The 14,979-nt window shown below is 51.5% G+C and overlaps 1 protein-coding gene across 1 annotated transcript; it reads right to left on the bottom strand.

The window, feature by feature from the left end:
• Positions 1-406: 406 nt before the first annotated feature.
• MAN2C1 (mannosidase alpha class 2C member 1) lies at positions 407-14,205 on the bottom strand. The gene is made up of 26 exons (XM_077317363.1): positions 14,045-14,205; positions 12,736-12,861; positions 12,521-12,644; positions 11,830-11,900; positions 10,772-10,949; positions 9,904-10,093; positions 9,455-9,561; positions 8,588-8,698; positions 8,264-8,356; positions 7,808-7,924; positions 7,447-7,542; positions 6,850-6,995; positions 6,301-6,424; positions 5,734-5,855; positions 5,510-5,595; positions 5,091-5,261; positions 4,915-4,997; positions 4,298-4,392; positions 4,022-4,126; positions 3,422-3,578; positions 2,529-2,672; positions 2,071-2,180; positions 1,827-1,906; positions 1,507-1,652; positions 1,230-1,333; positions 407-903 (listed from the first exon to the last, which is right to left on the bottom strand). Exons 1-26 carry the CDS (start codon positions 14,161-14,163, stop codon positions 774-776), a joined length of 3,135 nt encoding a protein of 1,044 aa, XP_077173478.1. The 5' UTR covers positions 14,164-14,205; the 3' UTR covers positions 407-773.
• Positions 14,206-14,979: the final 774 nt, after the last annotated feature.

The raw sequence follows: 14,979 nt of genomic DNA, 5'->3' as shown, positions 1-14,979 counted from the left end.
CAGCGAGAAAAGAGTTAAAATCAGGGGAAGGCCTTGGGGTTCTCTCTGGCCTGTTGGGAGACACGGTGCTGGACTAGACGGACCACTGGCCTGATCCAGCAGGGCTCTGGTGACGCTGGGTTGTCCAGTGTGTGCCCAACAGACTGTGCCCTGCCACTGAAAGATTCTTCGCCTACGTTTTCTTTAGAGCCTTTATTTCTGGCTCGAGGCGTGTTGAGTAACATACTGCCTGTGTTACACATGGATGGGGAAATCCTCCCCAGGGCTGGACTGAGGAGCAAACCTGTGGGGCTCACTTGCTTCGGGGGAACCGGCCAGGTAGAACCGAAGAAGAAGGAGAAGAAGAGCCGGTTTTGAACACCCTGCTTTTCACTCCCCAAAGGGGTCTCAAAGCGCCTTGCAAAACCCTTTCTCCACAACAGGCACCCGGCGAGGTAGGTGGGGCTGAGAGAGCTGTGGGAGAACTGCTCTGTGAGCTCTAAGAGAACTGCGACTGGCCCCAGGTCACCCAGCTGGCTGTATGTTGGAGGAGCAGGGAATCAAACCCGGCTCTCCAAGTGAGAGTCTGCCGCTCTTTAACCACACCGCCACGCTGGCTCACGAATCCATCCACAAGAATAACTCAGACCTGCAGTGTTTCGGTCCCCGCTAATCCGCAGGCTCCTTCTCCAGTGTAAAAGGGGTTTCTCTGAATCCGCACCCAGTCCCTTTAGGCCCTCCTCTGTCTCCCTATGCACCCCACCCCCCCAAAGGAATGCAACAGAGAGGAGCCCTCAGGGGCTGTCTGGCCGTTTTAAGATCAGCAGGACAGACTGCACTTGGAATGGCGTGAAGGACAGCTTCACCCCTCGCTCCTCCAGCGGCAGGGAACGCTGCGGATGGGGCCGTTCCAGGAGGTCACACCTAAGAGAAGAGAAGAAGAAGAGCTGGTTTTTTATACCCCACTTTTCTCTCCCCAAAGCGGCCGACGATCGCCTTTCCCTTCCTCGCTCCACAGCAAAGACCCCCTGCGAGGGGGGTGGGGCCGAGAGAGCCCTGAGAGAACTGCTCTGCGAGAGAGCTCCGAGAGAACTGTGACTAGTCCAAGGCTGGCTGCCCGTGGACGGGTGGGGAATCAAAGCCGGTGCTCCAGACTAGACCCCGCTCGCTCTCAGGAGGAGGAGGTGAGAGGATGAGGAGCGGAAGTCACAGTCTGAATATTCCCCAGCTCTGCTGCTACGGAAACTCACAGGGCTGCCTCTTGGACTGGGAGCGCTGTCCTGAGCCAGGTCTCGACGGTGCCGCCGTGAGACTCGTACAGCCGGATGACCAGCGCATCTGCCCGGTCCTCAGCCTGGACGGGAAGGAAGAAGAAGCGTCCTTCGTTTCAGCACGTTGCCGCCTTCCTCGGGCCTCCCCAACAGGGTGCCCGCTGCCAGCCTTCCTGGCGCCCTCCGAGGGCTTTTAGAAAGTGGCCGGGGCCGGGTGAGGCTTCCACTCAGCCTCGAGACAGATAAAACAAAGTACCTGCTTCACGGTTTCCAGAACGACGGCCGGAGATCCCACGGAGAACGCGCTCCAGGCCGGACACCCCTCTGGGACTCCGGGCACCTTGTGGAGGGGGACGTTCAGTACATAAGCCTGCCGGATCACCCCGGCCTCCTGGAAGGAGCCTGCACAGGAGAAGGCAGAGGGGGGCGCGACTGCAGTGAGATTTGCAATTCGCAATCAGGCTCTCGTCGTCCCACCCAGCTCCCATGTATGCCCGGAGGATGCCGCCAGGTTCTTTGGAAAACCCAGTCTGGCTGCACAACTTTCAAAATCAAGTCAAATTCTTTAACACTCACCCACGTGAGGCATCGCCGCGTACGTGAACTCGTGGCGTCCGATATCGGCAGTGGCATCGGGAGACTTCGGCGCCCTTAACCTTGGCGGGAGGAATAGGAAAAAGTCATTTATTTGCACAGGACACTGCCTTTGTTGAAACAGCAGTGTTCGCCGTTTGTGTTGTGCTGCCAGTTTTTCAAAAGTTTTCCCGCAGAAACTCCGGTAGATCTTTCTAAAGTTCTGCCTCTTCCCTCCCCGACTCACAAGGAGAGGCTCATCACGTGGCCGCGGACCGAGCAGCCGTATTTGCAGTCGTTCAGCAGCGCCACCCCGAACCCGTGCTCCGAGAGGTCCATCCACTTGTGGCTCCACACCTCGGAGACAAAACGACAACACACAAGGTCAGCTCCTGCTCAGAACGGAAGACAACAGGGCTAAACGCCCGGGTTGTTGATTTTAATCTGGCAAGCCAGGTTCGATTCCCGGCTCCTTCGCGCGCAGCCAGCTTGGGTGATCTGGGGCTAGTCACAGTCCTGTTAGAGCTGTTCTCGGAGCAGTTCTCTTGGAGCTCTCCCAGCCCCACCTACCTCTGGTGGAAAGAGGAAGGGAAAGGTGTTTGTAAGCCGCTTTGGGTGGGGAAAAGCGGAGTACAAAACCGAACTCTTCTTCTCCCGGGAAGGGATGCCCGACGTACGAGGGGAAGGGAGCGACCAGAGCCTCACCTCAAACCGGGCCCAATCCCAGGACGTGTTCCAGTGTGTCGGTCTCTGCAGGTGGCCGAACTGGATCTCGTACGTCGCGTTGGGGCTCCGGACCCTGGCTGGAAATTCCACCTTGAGGATTTTGTGAGCTTCGTGCCAGTCGACCTGCAGTCGCCAAGAGGAGGGATTGATCGTCCCGGGACGGGAGGTCCCTCCTGTTCTTCTCTCACAACTGGCTTCTAGCTGTCCTGGTGACTCCTCAGGCCTGCTCTACTAACTAGGAGGTCCGAACAGCGTGCCAGAAACTGACCCACTGCCCTGGTTCCGGATCCAAACAAGGTTCAGTTTGGGAGAAAGGACATAAGAATTTCAGAAGAACCTCGATGAATCAGAGCAGGAGTCCTCCAGTCCGGCCTCCTGTTTCACCCAGGGGTCAGCCAGTTCCTCTGGAGGGCTAACAACAGGGCAGAGAGGCCGAGGCCCTTCCCCTGATGTTGCCTCCTGGCTCTGGGATGCAGAGGTTTAATGCCTCTGGATGTGGAGGTTCCCCTCAGCCGCCATATCTCACAGCCACTGATAGACTTATCCTCCACAAATCTGTCTCATCCCCTTTTGAAGCTGTTTATTCCTGCGGCCATTTCTGCCTCCTCTTTTTGTCTGTCCTGAACCCTACTGCCCATCAATTTCCTTGGATGGCCACTCTTTTGGGAAAGGGTGAAGAATTCCTCTTGAGCAGCTCTCTCCTCCGCAGGCATAATTTTAGAAACCTCTGTCATTCTTCCGCCACCCGGTGACTCTTTCCTGAACTGAAAAGTCTCAAACTTCCTCCTGGGGAAGGGGCTGCAGCCCCCTCCTCATCTCAGCTGCCCTCCTCTGGACTTTTCCCGGCTCTGCGGTATCCTTTTGCACCCGACCTGAGTCCGGAAGCGGACGAAGGGACACGCCGCGTCCAGGACGACCTCTTGAGTGAGGGTGCTCTTCTCGCTGATCCGCAGGGAGAATTTCACGCTGCCCCGCAATCCCCCCGGCAGGACGACATCCAAGGGGGTCAGGACTTCTGCGACGGGTTTCCTGAAAGAGGGAATTGCAGGGAAAGGTTTGCTTTGGGAGGGCAGAGCTGCTTCTGTTTTTAGAGTCATAGAATCATAGAGTTGGAAGGGGCCATAGAGGCCATCTAGTCCAATCCCCTGCTCAACACAGGATCAGCCCAAAGCATCCTAAAGCATCCAAGAAAAGTGTGTATCCAACCTTTACGAAGGCCAAGTTTCTCGTCCTCATGATCGAGGACACAAACCGTAATTATATTTATGATGATGCAATCGCTTAATAATTCATTTATCCCCCTCCCGTGCCTTTCTCCTAGTTGTGGACCCAAAGTGGATTACAGCGGTCTCCTCCCTTCGATCCTTGCAACGGCCCTGTGAGGTGGGCTAGGCCGAGAGATGACGACCGGCCCAGAGGGGGATTCGAACTCGGAAATACTGAAGGGTGTCGCTCTGGCCCTCAGCGCCTACCTGGTCTCCAGGTGATAATCCATCACGTCCCAGGCGTCCCAGTACAATGGAACGTCATCGAAGATCACAAATTGGTTGGCATAGTGACCTTCGGGGACCGCCTCTCTGAAATGATCGGTAGACAACAGTCAAGGAACTGGAGGAAATACGGGGGAAGGCCATGGCTCGGGGGCAGAGCCTCTGCTTGGCAGGCAGAAGGTCCCCGGTTCAATCCCCGGCATCTTCAGACAGGGTGAAACCAGGATTGGATGCTATTCCTAACGGATTTCAAAGTACCTCTCGGAAGGGATTAAGCAAAGCGAGGTCAAGCGTCCCGCAGGATCCAGACGGACTCGAAGGATGCCGTTCTCCATGGTAAACGAACCATCCGCCTGGAGGTAAAGGACACATCTGCCTTTGGTCTGATCCAGCAGGGTTTGTTTCTTTCTTTCTTTCTTTCTTTCTTTCTTTCTTTCTTTCTTTCTTTCTTTCTTTCATTCATTCATTCATTCATTCATTCATTCATTCATTCATTCATTCATTCATTCATTCATTCATTCATTCATTCATTCATTCATTCATTCATTCATTCATTCATTCATTCTTTCATTCTTTCATTCTTTCATTCTTTCATTCATTCATTCATTCATTCATTCATTCATTCATTCCCTGCCTTTCTGTCTTCACAACAACCCTGTGCGGTAGGCTAGGCCGAGGGAGTCTGACAGGCCCGAGATCCCCCAGCAAGATTCCATGGCCTGATTCGAACCCATCTCTCTCAAATACTAAACACGCACTCTTAACCACAAGGCCACGCTGGCTCTCTTCTCTTCTCTTTTCATCCGCAGCTTCTTGCCACGTGGGGTACTACTGAAATTTGGGAAGGGGGGGGCGAATCCCTAAAAGCAGCTCACCGTTTTGGTCACCGTCACAGGATGCGGCAGGGGCACGGACTCCTGAAGGGTGCAATAACCCATGCTGGGAACTGTGACCACAGCTGGAGGGGAAAGACATAAGCCCTGATCAGGCATTTTGGTTTGTTTCATGGACAAATGTCGGCCTTTCAGTGGCTACTTAATCCAGGCACTACCTAAGGTCTCAGATCCGCCCGGTCCAGGTTTGGAGACGACTTCTGTGCGTTCCCACGGCAACGTGTTGACGACAAGGATGCTTTCGGGCCTTCCTTGGACATCCTCGAAGAGATCCCCCAACAGAGACTGCATTGCGCCTGTGAGAAGACGCTCTCCGGCCTCTCGAATTTCTGGGAAGGCAGAAAAAAACACCTGCAGACAAACAGTTGAAACCGCCCTCTCCCCTCTCTCTTTCTCTCCCTCCAAATCTGTTTCTCTTCTGCTCGGCCGCCCGGTGCTCCACCCTTCTCAGTACTGAATTTAAAGAAATAATATTATTTCGATTTCTATCCTGCCGCTTTCCGTAGGCGTCGTGCTGGGGCTGGCCGCTCTCTTGGCCTAGCCCAGTTTAAAAGCCTGTCCTTTCTTGCCCTCTTACCAGCATAGTATCTCATGGCGTCCTCAGCCACGAGCTGGATGCAGCTGCCCGGCAAGACATCGTGGAACTGATTCAAAAGCAGCAGCCTGAGCCAAAGAAAGCGTAGAGGCCAAAGCTCAGAAAGAGCTGAACTGTTTCCGCGGATCTTCTGGCTACACGTCACAGGCTGCTTTAGAGCTCCATCGGCTACAGAGCATGCAAGAGCCCCCCAGCCACCAATTTACCTCCAGAGACGCTGCAGTTCGGCGGAAGGGTACTGAAAAGACGTTTTCCTCGAGAAAGCCAAGCTGCTCAGCGCCTCGACATCGTGAAGCAGGCGTTCACACTCCCGGTTCCCCTTTTTAATCTGGCTCGGGAAGGAGAAGAGAGTGTCGCGATTGACACAAACTCGAGAACAGGGGGAAAAGATTGCACACAGCTTGTTCGGAAGAGGAGGCTTTTTGAGGGAAGTCTGTCGTCTTGCTGAGACGTGGCTCATGAAATCAGTGAAACGTGGCCCATTGGTCAGACGTGGCCCACGAAGTAAAATGAAAGGCAAATTGCTGGGGAGACTTTTTACGTAAAAATTAGGTGAGGCTTCCCGGTGGGACGCGACTCTGTCAAGTAAGTAAAATCTGGTCTGTTAAGAAATGGCTCTTTAAGTAACGCGGAACGTGACTTGTTAAGTAAGTAAAATGGAGTTTGTTAGTGACATGTAGCTTGCGGATTTTAGGCCTCCAGACAGGGCTTGGACCTCTTCAAGGCCGCTGCTATACAATGAGCCAGGCTTAGCCGCGATCTAGCGCACGAACCTGTCCGTGGGTGGTGTACGTGCCGTTGTGGAGCTCCAGAAACAGTTCCCCGACCCACGTGCACAGCTGGGATTCGGCCTCTTCCAAGGCAGAGAAAAACCGTTCTGGGGTGGACATCTGGACCCTGCCAGAAAGGGAGACGGGGATTGGACAGACCCCAAGGCTGGGGGACTTGCCCATCCTCCCAGAAGGAAATAATAACATCCACCAAACAGAGGGAAGCAAAACAGGTTGGCCTAATTTGCGGAGGATTTAAGGTTGCGAACTCATTCATGCCCGTTCCTAATCTTGGCTCACACAGTGGCCAATCGCTTCCTCTGGAGGGCCGGCCACAGGACAGAGAAGCCAAGGCCTTCTCCTAATGTTGCCCTCTTGCTCTGGAATTCAGAGGTTTAGTGCCTCTGAATATGGAGGTTCCCCTCAGTCACCATGGCAAGTAACCACCGACAGACTTCTCCGTGAATCGACCTCTTCCCCTCTTTGAGCTGTTTATTCCAGTGGCCGTTATTAAATCCTCTGGCAGCAAATTCCACATTCTACTCGACCGACCTGGGCAAGCCGTCCGTGTCCGCCATCCTGCTTAAGCGGTCCAGCATCTTCTGCGTCGGGCCGCCTCCGCCGTCCCCAAACCCAAAGAGAGCGGCGCTGTGGTTCACCCGCCCCTTGTCCCTGTTGCTCTTCAGGGTCTTCAACATCTAGGGGGAGATTCGACACGCGGGTGAGTGAGGGTCCTATCATAGAATCCTAGAATCATAGAGTTGGAAGGGACCATACAGGCCATCTAGTCCAACCCCCTGCTCAACGCAGGATCAGCCCTAAGCATCCTAAAGCACCCAAGAAAAGTGTGTATCCAACCTTTGCTTGAAGACTTCCAGTGAGGGGGAGCTCACCACCTCCTTAGACAGCCTATTCCACTGCTGAACTACTCTGACTGTGAAATTTTTTTTCCTGATATCTAGCCTATATCGTTGTAATCTTTTTACATCAGTAACTCGGGCCTCCCCCGGGTGCCCCCCTCCAACTCTCACTCAAAGGGCATTCTCGTGTGTTGAGCTTTTCACCGCCCTGCAATTGAGGTTCATGGAGGAAAAGGTCTGAGGGTCACGGGACAGGGTCTGCAACCAGGCAAGGCAGGACTACACTCACCTCCTCCACGCGTCCGGCCAGGCCGTAAGAATCCGCTGGCGGGAAGTGAGCCAGGACCCGAGAGCCATCGATACCTTCCCAGAAAAAGGTGTTGTGCTGTGGAAGAAGAAATGCCTGGTAGGGAGGTCAAGCCCTTGGTCTATTCAGGTCAGGATGGTCTCCTGTGACTAGCGGTGGTTCTTCAGGGTCTCAGGTAGAGGGTCTTTCCCATCCCCTCCTGCCTGGTCCTTTTTCATTGGAGAAGCCGGGGATTGAACCCAGGACCCCCAGGGCTCTTCTCACCATACCAGTGGAACTGCGTAACCAACATGGCTCTCTCTTTAGCCCCCGCCCCGCCCCCCTCAAAAGGACTTCTGCTCACCGGGAACGTGTTGACGAGGTTCCAGCTGAGCTTCTGCGTCAGGAACCGGCCTATCCCACAGCCCCGCATCAGCTGGGGAAACTGGGCCGAGTAGCCAAAAGTGTCCGGCAACCAGAACTGGTTCAGCAAACAGGAGAAGGAAGAAGAGCTCAGAGGCAGCGGGGAGAACACGGCAAAAGCCGGGCTGGATCAGCCTGGTTTGCAACAGCGGCCATCTGCTATTTGCAGTTTCCACTTGTCGCTGAGAGGCAGAAAGGGACGGCTCGCGGTAGCCGAAAACCTCTGCCGACGGCAGGGTGGGCCGGAACCCAAAGCAAGCTGCTAGCAGAGAGGTCTAGCCGGCTGCAGGAGCGATGGGACTGAGAGCGCCACCAGGAGCATGGACTTTTATCAGTTTTGGGGGAGGAATCCCAGGAGAGTGCGTGGAAGAGCGAAATAAGGCCATTTGGCTCATACCTCGGAGCAGAGCTTCCCAAATTCCTGCTGGAAGAACCGCTGCCCCTGCAGGAACTGCCGGATCATCGATTCACCGCCGGGGAGGTTTCCATCCTGGGGGAGAGATACCGAGAAGCTCGTGCCACTTTAAAGCCACATGAATTTGCTTTATCCCGCGTCCGAGTCTTGGTCTATCCGTGACGCAACAAAATCCCTCCCTTTCAAAAGGAAATCACAGCTGCCCGCTGTTTTCATTACGAACCAATAAGCTTGTGCGGAATCGGGAGCCGAAGTTCCGTGACTCTTGGGAAAGTGGAGATGGACCGGAGGATGCTGCGTCCTTACCATTTCCACCCAGGTCCCCCCGACAGGGATGAAGCGTCCTTCTTTAGCAAAGTCTTGAATCTTTGCGTACAGACCGGGATAGTGGCTCTTCACCCACTCGAACTGCTGTGCCTGCGGAAGAGAGGGCAGAGGGATCGTGGAGCGGACAGCCAGTTTTGTGGCTGGAATAAAAGGAGCAGCAGCCAGGCCTCCCCCCAAAATTAGAAAAATGCACCTGCTGCCTCAACACACCTTGCATTTTTTTTAAATCATAAAAACCAGCATAAAAATCATTATCGTCATCATAAAACAGACATCAAAATCGTAAAGGCAGATGTGAAATGAACACTTTTCAAAGCTGTGAACTCTTTTTAAAATTTTTGTTTTTCAGCGTTCTTTCTTACCCTGGGGGAAACTGGATTGGCTGCCTCAAGCCGGACTCACACGGTTTTTAAAACACCGTAAAAACAGACATAAAAATGAACACTATTCAAACAAGCCCATGAGCCATCCGATATTTTTGATTTGTCTCGTTGTTCATTTTTTCATTTCTGGAAAGTGCAGAGGCTGCCTCTCCAGTGACGTCTTCCAGGCGGTTCACAAAATAATAAATATTCAAAGAAACCATAAAATCATTTTATTGCATGCTTGTAGGCTGAAATAGGTTTTAAGCTTGGCAAGTTCTCTTTTATTTTTGCTAATAATTTTTAAATGAAAAGTATTTAATTTCTTGCTTCGACTATTTGTGTTCTATTGTCTAAGAACCTTTCCCAAGAGACCACTGTTACCTCTTTTATCGAAAGCGCGCCAACTCTGAGCCAGAAAAATAGTCCTAGCGACCCAAACAAACTTGACTGAGAGTCACGTCCACGTAAGCATCGATAATACCTGCGAGCAGACGAAGGTGAAGTCTGGGTTCTTCTCCATCAGGCGTACGACGGTCACCCAGCTGCGTGCACACTTACGGATCGTCTCCTCGTAAGGCCACAGCCAAGCTGCAGAGAACAACGGACAGAAAGAGCATCTAAGATGGGTGCAGAGTTTACTGCCGCTGTAATCCTAGGTGTTAGTAAGCTGATTTGGGACTTTTTCGAGCAGGGAAAGGTGGGATATAAAAAAACAACTTGTCTTCTTCAAATTGAACAAACGTAGAGTCCAGTGGCAGCTTTAAGACCAACAATTTTTTATTTAAGGCATGAGCTTTTGTGTGTTCATACACACGCTTCCTCAGCTACTGTCTTGAATCTATCTCCTTCAAATTGTGCAAGGAGCCGACCATTGGGCCCGAATCCCACGTACCAGCATTGAGAAATCCGTATCCGGATCTCTCCTCTTACCGGAATCGATGTGGCAGTGGCCCATTGCGTGAATGACGTGCTGGCTGTCTCCGTTCTTTTGACCAAAGACCGAACGGGCCACGTTACGAGCCAAGGGGAACGTCGAAGGATCGGTGACGTCGCACAGGTTCACCATCTGATTGGCCGCATAAAGCGCCTGGAAGCTCCGCTGGTTTTCCTCCCCGAGGTGCTGAGCGCCAAAATAGAAAATGGGAGCGACAGATAATGCTTTGTCATTCCATGCCCTCTTGGGGACCCTTCCTTCCTTAACCCTGAGTCCTATTCTTCTCCTTCCTTCCTTCCTTCCTTCCTTCCTTCCTTCCTTCCTTCCTTCCTTCCTTCCTTCCTTCCTTCCTTCCTTCCTTCCTTCCTTCCTTCCTTCCTTCCTTCCTTCCTTCCCTTAGCCCTGAGTTCTATTCTTCCTTCCTTCCTTCCTTCCTTCCTTCCTTCCTCCTTTTTCCTTTCCTTTCCTTTCCTTTCCTTTCCTTTCCTTTCCTTTCCTTCCTTCCTTCCCAATAGGCTTCCAGGGCAGTGTACAACATGACGTAAATAGGACGTAATAAGCAAAAAAACAACAACATACAATTGTGATAGAACTCAGATCTAAAATACAGTTAAAATAATTTTTAAAGATCAGTTAAAAATTAAAAATCAAGACTGCTAGCCCCATAATTGGGGAGAGAGGGGAGAGGGAGAATTAGGGGGACCCCAATAAGATGTTTTTATGGCTGGCCCTGGTCATAAGCTTGGCAGAAGAGCTCTATCTTGCAGGCCTTGTGGGGCTGCTTGAGTTTCCCATGAGGTTTCTCTGTGTCTTTGCAAGCGCCCGGTTGCCCTTGGAATGTCCACTTCAGAGAAAAGACTTTACCTGGGCCATCCCCAGGAGGATCTCGAAGTCTACCAGCAGCTCATGGACGTCCCGGTTGAAAACTGCCAGCTCAGCCTTCTGCAGGGAGAACGTCTTGTCCGGATTCGGCGGGGCAATCATGCTGCTGCCTCCAGCTCCGAAGAGGCCGTTGCAGGCAAACTCCACGAACAACGTCAGACTACCAAAACAAAGAGTGATTAACAGCCTCACGGCAACAACAGGAGTCTGAAGCAGCAGAACAAAGTCGGAATCCTGGGGCCACCATGACTGCCCACACAGGTTTTTTCCAGGTATGAGCTCCCATGGGCATGCATTCGTCGTCAGATACGGTGAAACAGAATATCTCTTAGGGAGAAAGGGCGGAAGGGTTAAACTGCCAGGAAGAGCTAGCTAGAGTCAAGATGCTTAAGTAATGGGGCAATAACGGCTGAGATCAGGCGAGTTGCCAGGATCTAGGGACGGCCTTTATTTGGTATACCCAGATGTAACGCAGAAGGAAATCTGTTCCAATGCAACTGAAGGGGGACGCATCTGCTTTTGCTAAGTCCTTCAGTTCCTGTTTGTACCCAGAGTTAAACTTCATTGGTCTCGGGGGTTGCCCATTGTGTTCAAATTTCGTTCCCACATCTGTTCATAAACTCTTGTATCTGTATGCTGATTTACGGCGAATTAGCGTAGAAATAAAATGAGTTAACCAAGAGAGAACTGAGTGAGTCCGGTCGCACCTTTAATGCCAGCCCAGTTTAATTCTGGGTTTAAGCTTTCATGCTTACAATCGCCTTCCCTTCCTCAACCCATCACAGACACCCTGGGGTGGAGAGAGCTCTGAGAGAACTGGGACTGGCTCACGGTCACCCAGCTGGCTGCATGCGGAGGAGGAGCAGGGAATCAAACCCGGTTCTCCGGGTTTGACTCTGCCGCTCTTAACCACAACACCACACTGGTCCAGAAGAAATCAGATGTCAGTCATTGGCATCCAGAAGGTCTACTCGACCTGCCTTACTAAAACGCCCAGAGGAGAATCCTCATAAAACAAGAAAGGAGGTTTCCTGTCTCACCTGTGCGGCTCCGTCTCCTTAAGACGGTCAGTTAGGATGTAGCTGGTCTTTTCGCCTTCTCGAGTCAGGCCCTGTGCAACAAAATGAAAGCGAGGTTCTACAGTCAAGCTGTTTTCCACAAAAGGAAGCAACTGCATGTCGAACCGAATCAAATTTATTTAATACAGCACTACGGCCAGATAAAACAGGGAGCAAAGAACACTGGGAACCGATACAAAACTTGAAAATATTTGAAATTGCATAATTGATAGGTACATTAAAAAATGCGTAATAAAATTCCTCTAAAACAGTTAATTGAGCTTGAGTTGTCTTTCCCGCATGCTAAAGAAACTGCATCAAAGATCATGCCTGCCTTCCTTCCTTCCTTCCTTCCTTCCTTCCTTCCTTCCTTCCTTCCTTCCTTCCTTCCTTCCTTCCTTCCTTCCTTCCTTCCTTCCTTCCTTCCTTCCTTCCTTCCTTCCTTCCTTCTCTTAACCACTACACCATGCTGAGTACGTTTCCAAACAGCATTACACTCTGCAAACCCGAATTTACTGGTCATTTCCAGCCCCAAACAAGTGTAAACAATCGGCCTTTCTGGCCCTGGCTGCAGCCTAGTGGAATGAGTTGCCAGCAGAGATCTGGGCCCTATCGGAGCAGACTGAATTGTGAAGGGCCTGCGAAATGGCCTTTGAGACGGACTTCTGCTCACCTGAACGGGTTGGGCGTCCTTCCAAACCATCCCTTCTCCTTCGCTTTCCCACCGGAGGTGCACTTCTTTGCCTGCCCATTCACGAGGGATGTTGAGAGTGATCTTAAACCAACAAGTTTTCCATCTGAAAGAAACAATGTTTCTTCCTAGGGATCTCCTAGAATTGGGGGGAGCCCTCTTACGTTCTGCTTAAGCTTTTAGAGGAGGATACTTACGTTCTTCCGAATGACTCCCCAACTTTGATGGGGCGGAATTCTTGTCGGACAGCTTCCTCGTATGGGATCCGTTCGGGGGTTTCAAAGAAAGAGAGAGATTCCAGCGAGCGGGTGTCGCCAAACAGCCTGTCGTTTGAAAGGGCACAGCAAAGACAAGTGAGTACAATGTGGGGTTTGCCGCCATGGGATGGAGCGATGGCCAGAGGGGTATGCGGTTTTAAAAGGGGGTTTAGACAGATTCACAGAGGAATGGCCTATCAGCCTTGGTAACTAAAGGGAACCTCCATGTTCAGAGGCAGTCAGCTTTTGAATCTCACTGCCAGGAGGCTCTATGCCCAGTTGTTGGACTCAAGGTGGATTATACAGTATTAGTCAATACTGCTGATGGATGAGACGTTCAATAGACAATGCTAGAACTTACTAGACGTCTACAGAACTGAAACAAAGCACAAATGTAAACATGGTGCATTAAATGATGCAAAATTCCTGTTAGGTGTGGAAGTGTGTAAACTTCTGGGATAAACAATGGGTTCATAGGTTGGCAAGAATTCCAGCTGGGATGAAAGCACAAGCAACAATTCCCTATGGCCTGGAAATATAGCTTAATCTTGCTTGATTATGGATCGTCTTCCTTACGAAGAAGGGTTACAAGAGTTCCATTATTCAGTTTAAAGAATGCCCCAAAGGGAGTTTTAAAAGTTTATAAAATTATGCCTGATGTGGAGAAAGATACAAAACTCTCTCTTGCAACTCTTGAACTTAGAAGCACCCGATAGGCAGCAAATTCAAGAAAACTTCTTGATGCAAGAAAAATTACTTGCGGGCCTCACCGCTGCAGTTTAAGGACTGCTAGATTAGATGGCTTCAACATGGGTGGTCAGGTCTCCTCTGCCCAGCCCCAGGGGATGGGGGATAAGGTTGCCAGCTCCACCTTGGAAAACTGCAGATTTGGGAATGGAGAGGGCAGGGACCTAAGCTCTCCAGGACTTTTTCTGTAGTCTGGAGGTGAGCTGTAATTCCAGGAAGCCCTTAGAAGGCTGGCATGGATTCATTATTGCTATTAGTAGCAACAGTGGCTTGATGGAACCTCCATGTTCAGAGACAGTATAGCTGTGCAACAGCTTTGGGAGCAGGCTTTTGCTCCAAGCTCTGCTAGGAAGCCTTTCAAGGAGCATCTGGTTGGGCATTGTTGGAAATGGGACCCGGGACCATTGCTCCTTTTAACACTTGTTCCGCTGTCTACATAAGGGTGGAGTACAGCAGGGGGGATGTTTTTAGCGACGGACCAACACGTCACCCGGTTTCCCACCTGCCCCGGAGGTTACAATCCGTGAAATAGACCTCGGAGACAAACTTCTCGACCCTTTCCAGCGCGGTCCGTCGATGCTTCAGGACCACCGGCTGCAAAAGTTGCCCGGACCCGGCCATGATACTCCGCGGACAAATTTCCGGCTTCAGTGCAGCGCCTAAATAATCCCGGCGGGCAACACGCGCCAGGCACAAAGGTTCCGGCCGCCCCAGATTCCGTGCAAAATAGTGGCTCTTCCGCCCTCCTTCTTTAGAATCGCGTTCTAGAAACGGCTGGATCTCGCTGTTCAGGAAAGGAAGGAGGAGAGCTGGGTTTGTAGACCCCGCTTTTTAATACTCGAGTGTCTCAAGGCAGCTTGCAATTCCTCTCCCCACAACAAGGCACCCTGTGAGGTAGGTGCGGTTGTGGGAGATCTGAGAGAACTGCTGTGCGAGAACAGTCGTAAGGGAACTGTGACTAGCCCAAGGTCACCCAGCTAGCTGCATGAGTACCATTTGAAAAAGAAGAGCAGGGTTTTCATACCCTCTTTTTCACTACCAAAAAGATTCCCAAAGCTCTTTTCCTTTCCTCTCCCTACAAAAGACACCCTGTGAGGCAGGTGAAGCTTGGAGAGCTCTCCGAGAACTGTTCCGCGAGAATAGCCTTAAAAGAACTGTGACTAGGCCATTGTGATTTTCTCTGTAATTAATCGGATGGTGACGTTTTGTAAATCCCCATCCAAAGGTGAAGCTGCAGTACCTGGCCCATAAGAAGAAATTTTATCTTCACCCAGTGAACCTTTGCCCCTGATCTCACTGTGTGGCTCTCACCAGATTGCGACAGCCAACTGGTGTTGTTGTAAACGTGTCATTATGTTTTTTCTGGGACAAAGCTCAACTTGATCCAGAAATGTCAGAGCGTCTCCCTTGCACTTCTTTTTGACCCCAGCAGTTTGT

Source organism: Paroedura picta, chromosome 18, assembly GCF_049243985.1.
Source record: "Paroedura picta isolate Pp20150507F chromosome 18, Ppicta_v3.0, whole genome shotgun sequence".
Classification (NCBI taxonomy): Eukaryota; Metazoa; Chordata; class Lepidosauria; order Squamata; family Gekkonidae; genus Paroedura; species Paroedura picta.
Note: the sequence above shows the minus strand (reverse complement) of the source record. Positions and strands in the feature narration are given on the sequence as shown.

Excerpts from the sequence above, each read along its gene's own strand:
- MAN2C1 (XM_077317363.1), bottom strand. The coding sequence starts at position 14,163 with ATGGCCGGGTCCGGGCAACTTTTGCAGCCGGTGGTCCTGAAGCATCGA. Across the intron at positions 12,862-14,044 it reads GATTGTAACCTCCGGGGCAG|GCTGTTTGGCGACACCCGCT; the intron begins GTGGGAAACCGG and ends TTCAAACGACAG. Across the intron at positions 6,425-6,849 it reads GACACGGACGGCTTGCCCAG|GGTCCAGATGTCCACCCCAG; the intron begins GTCGGTCGAGTA and ends CCTTTCTGGCAG.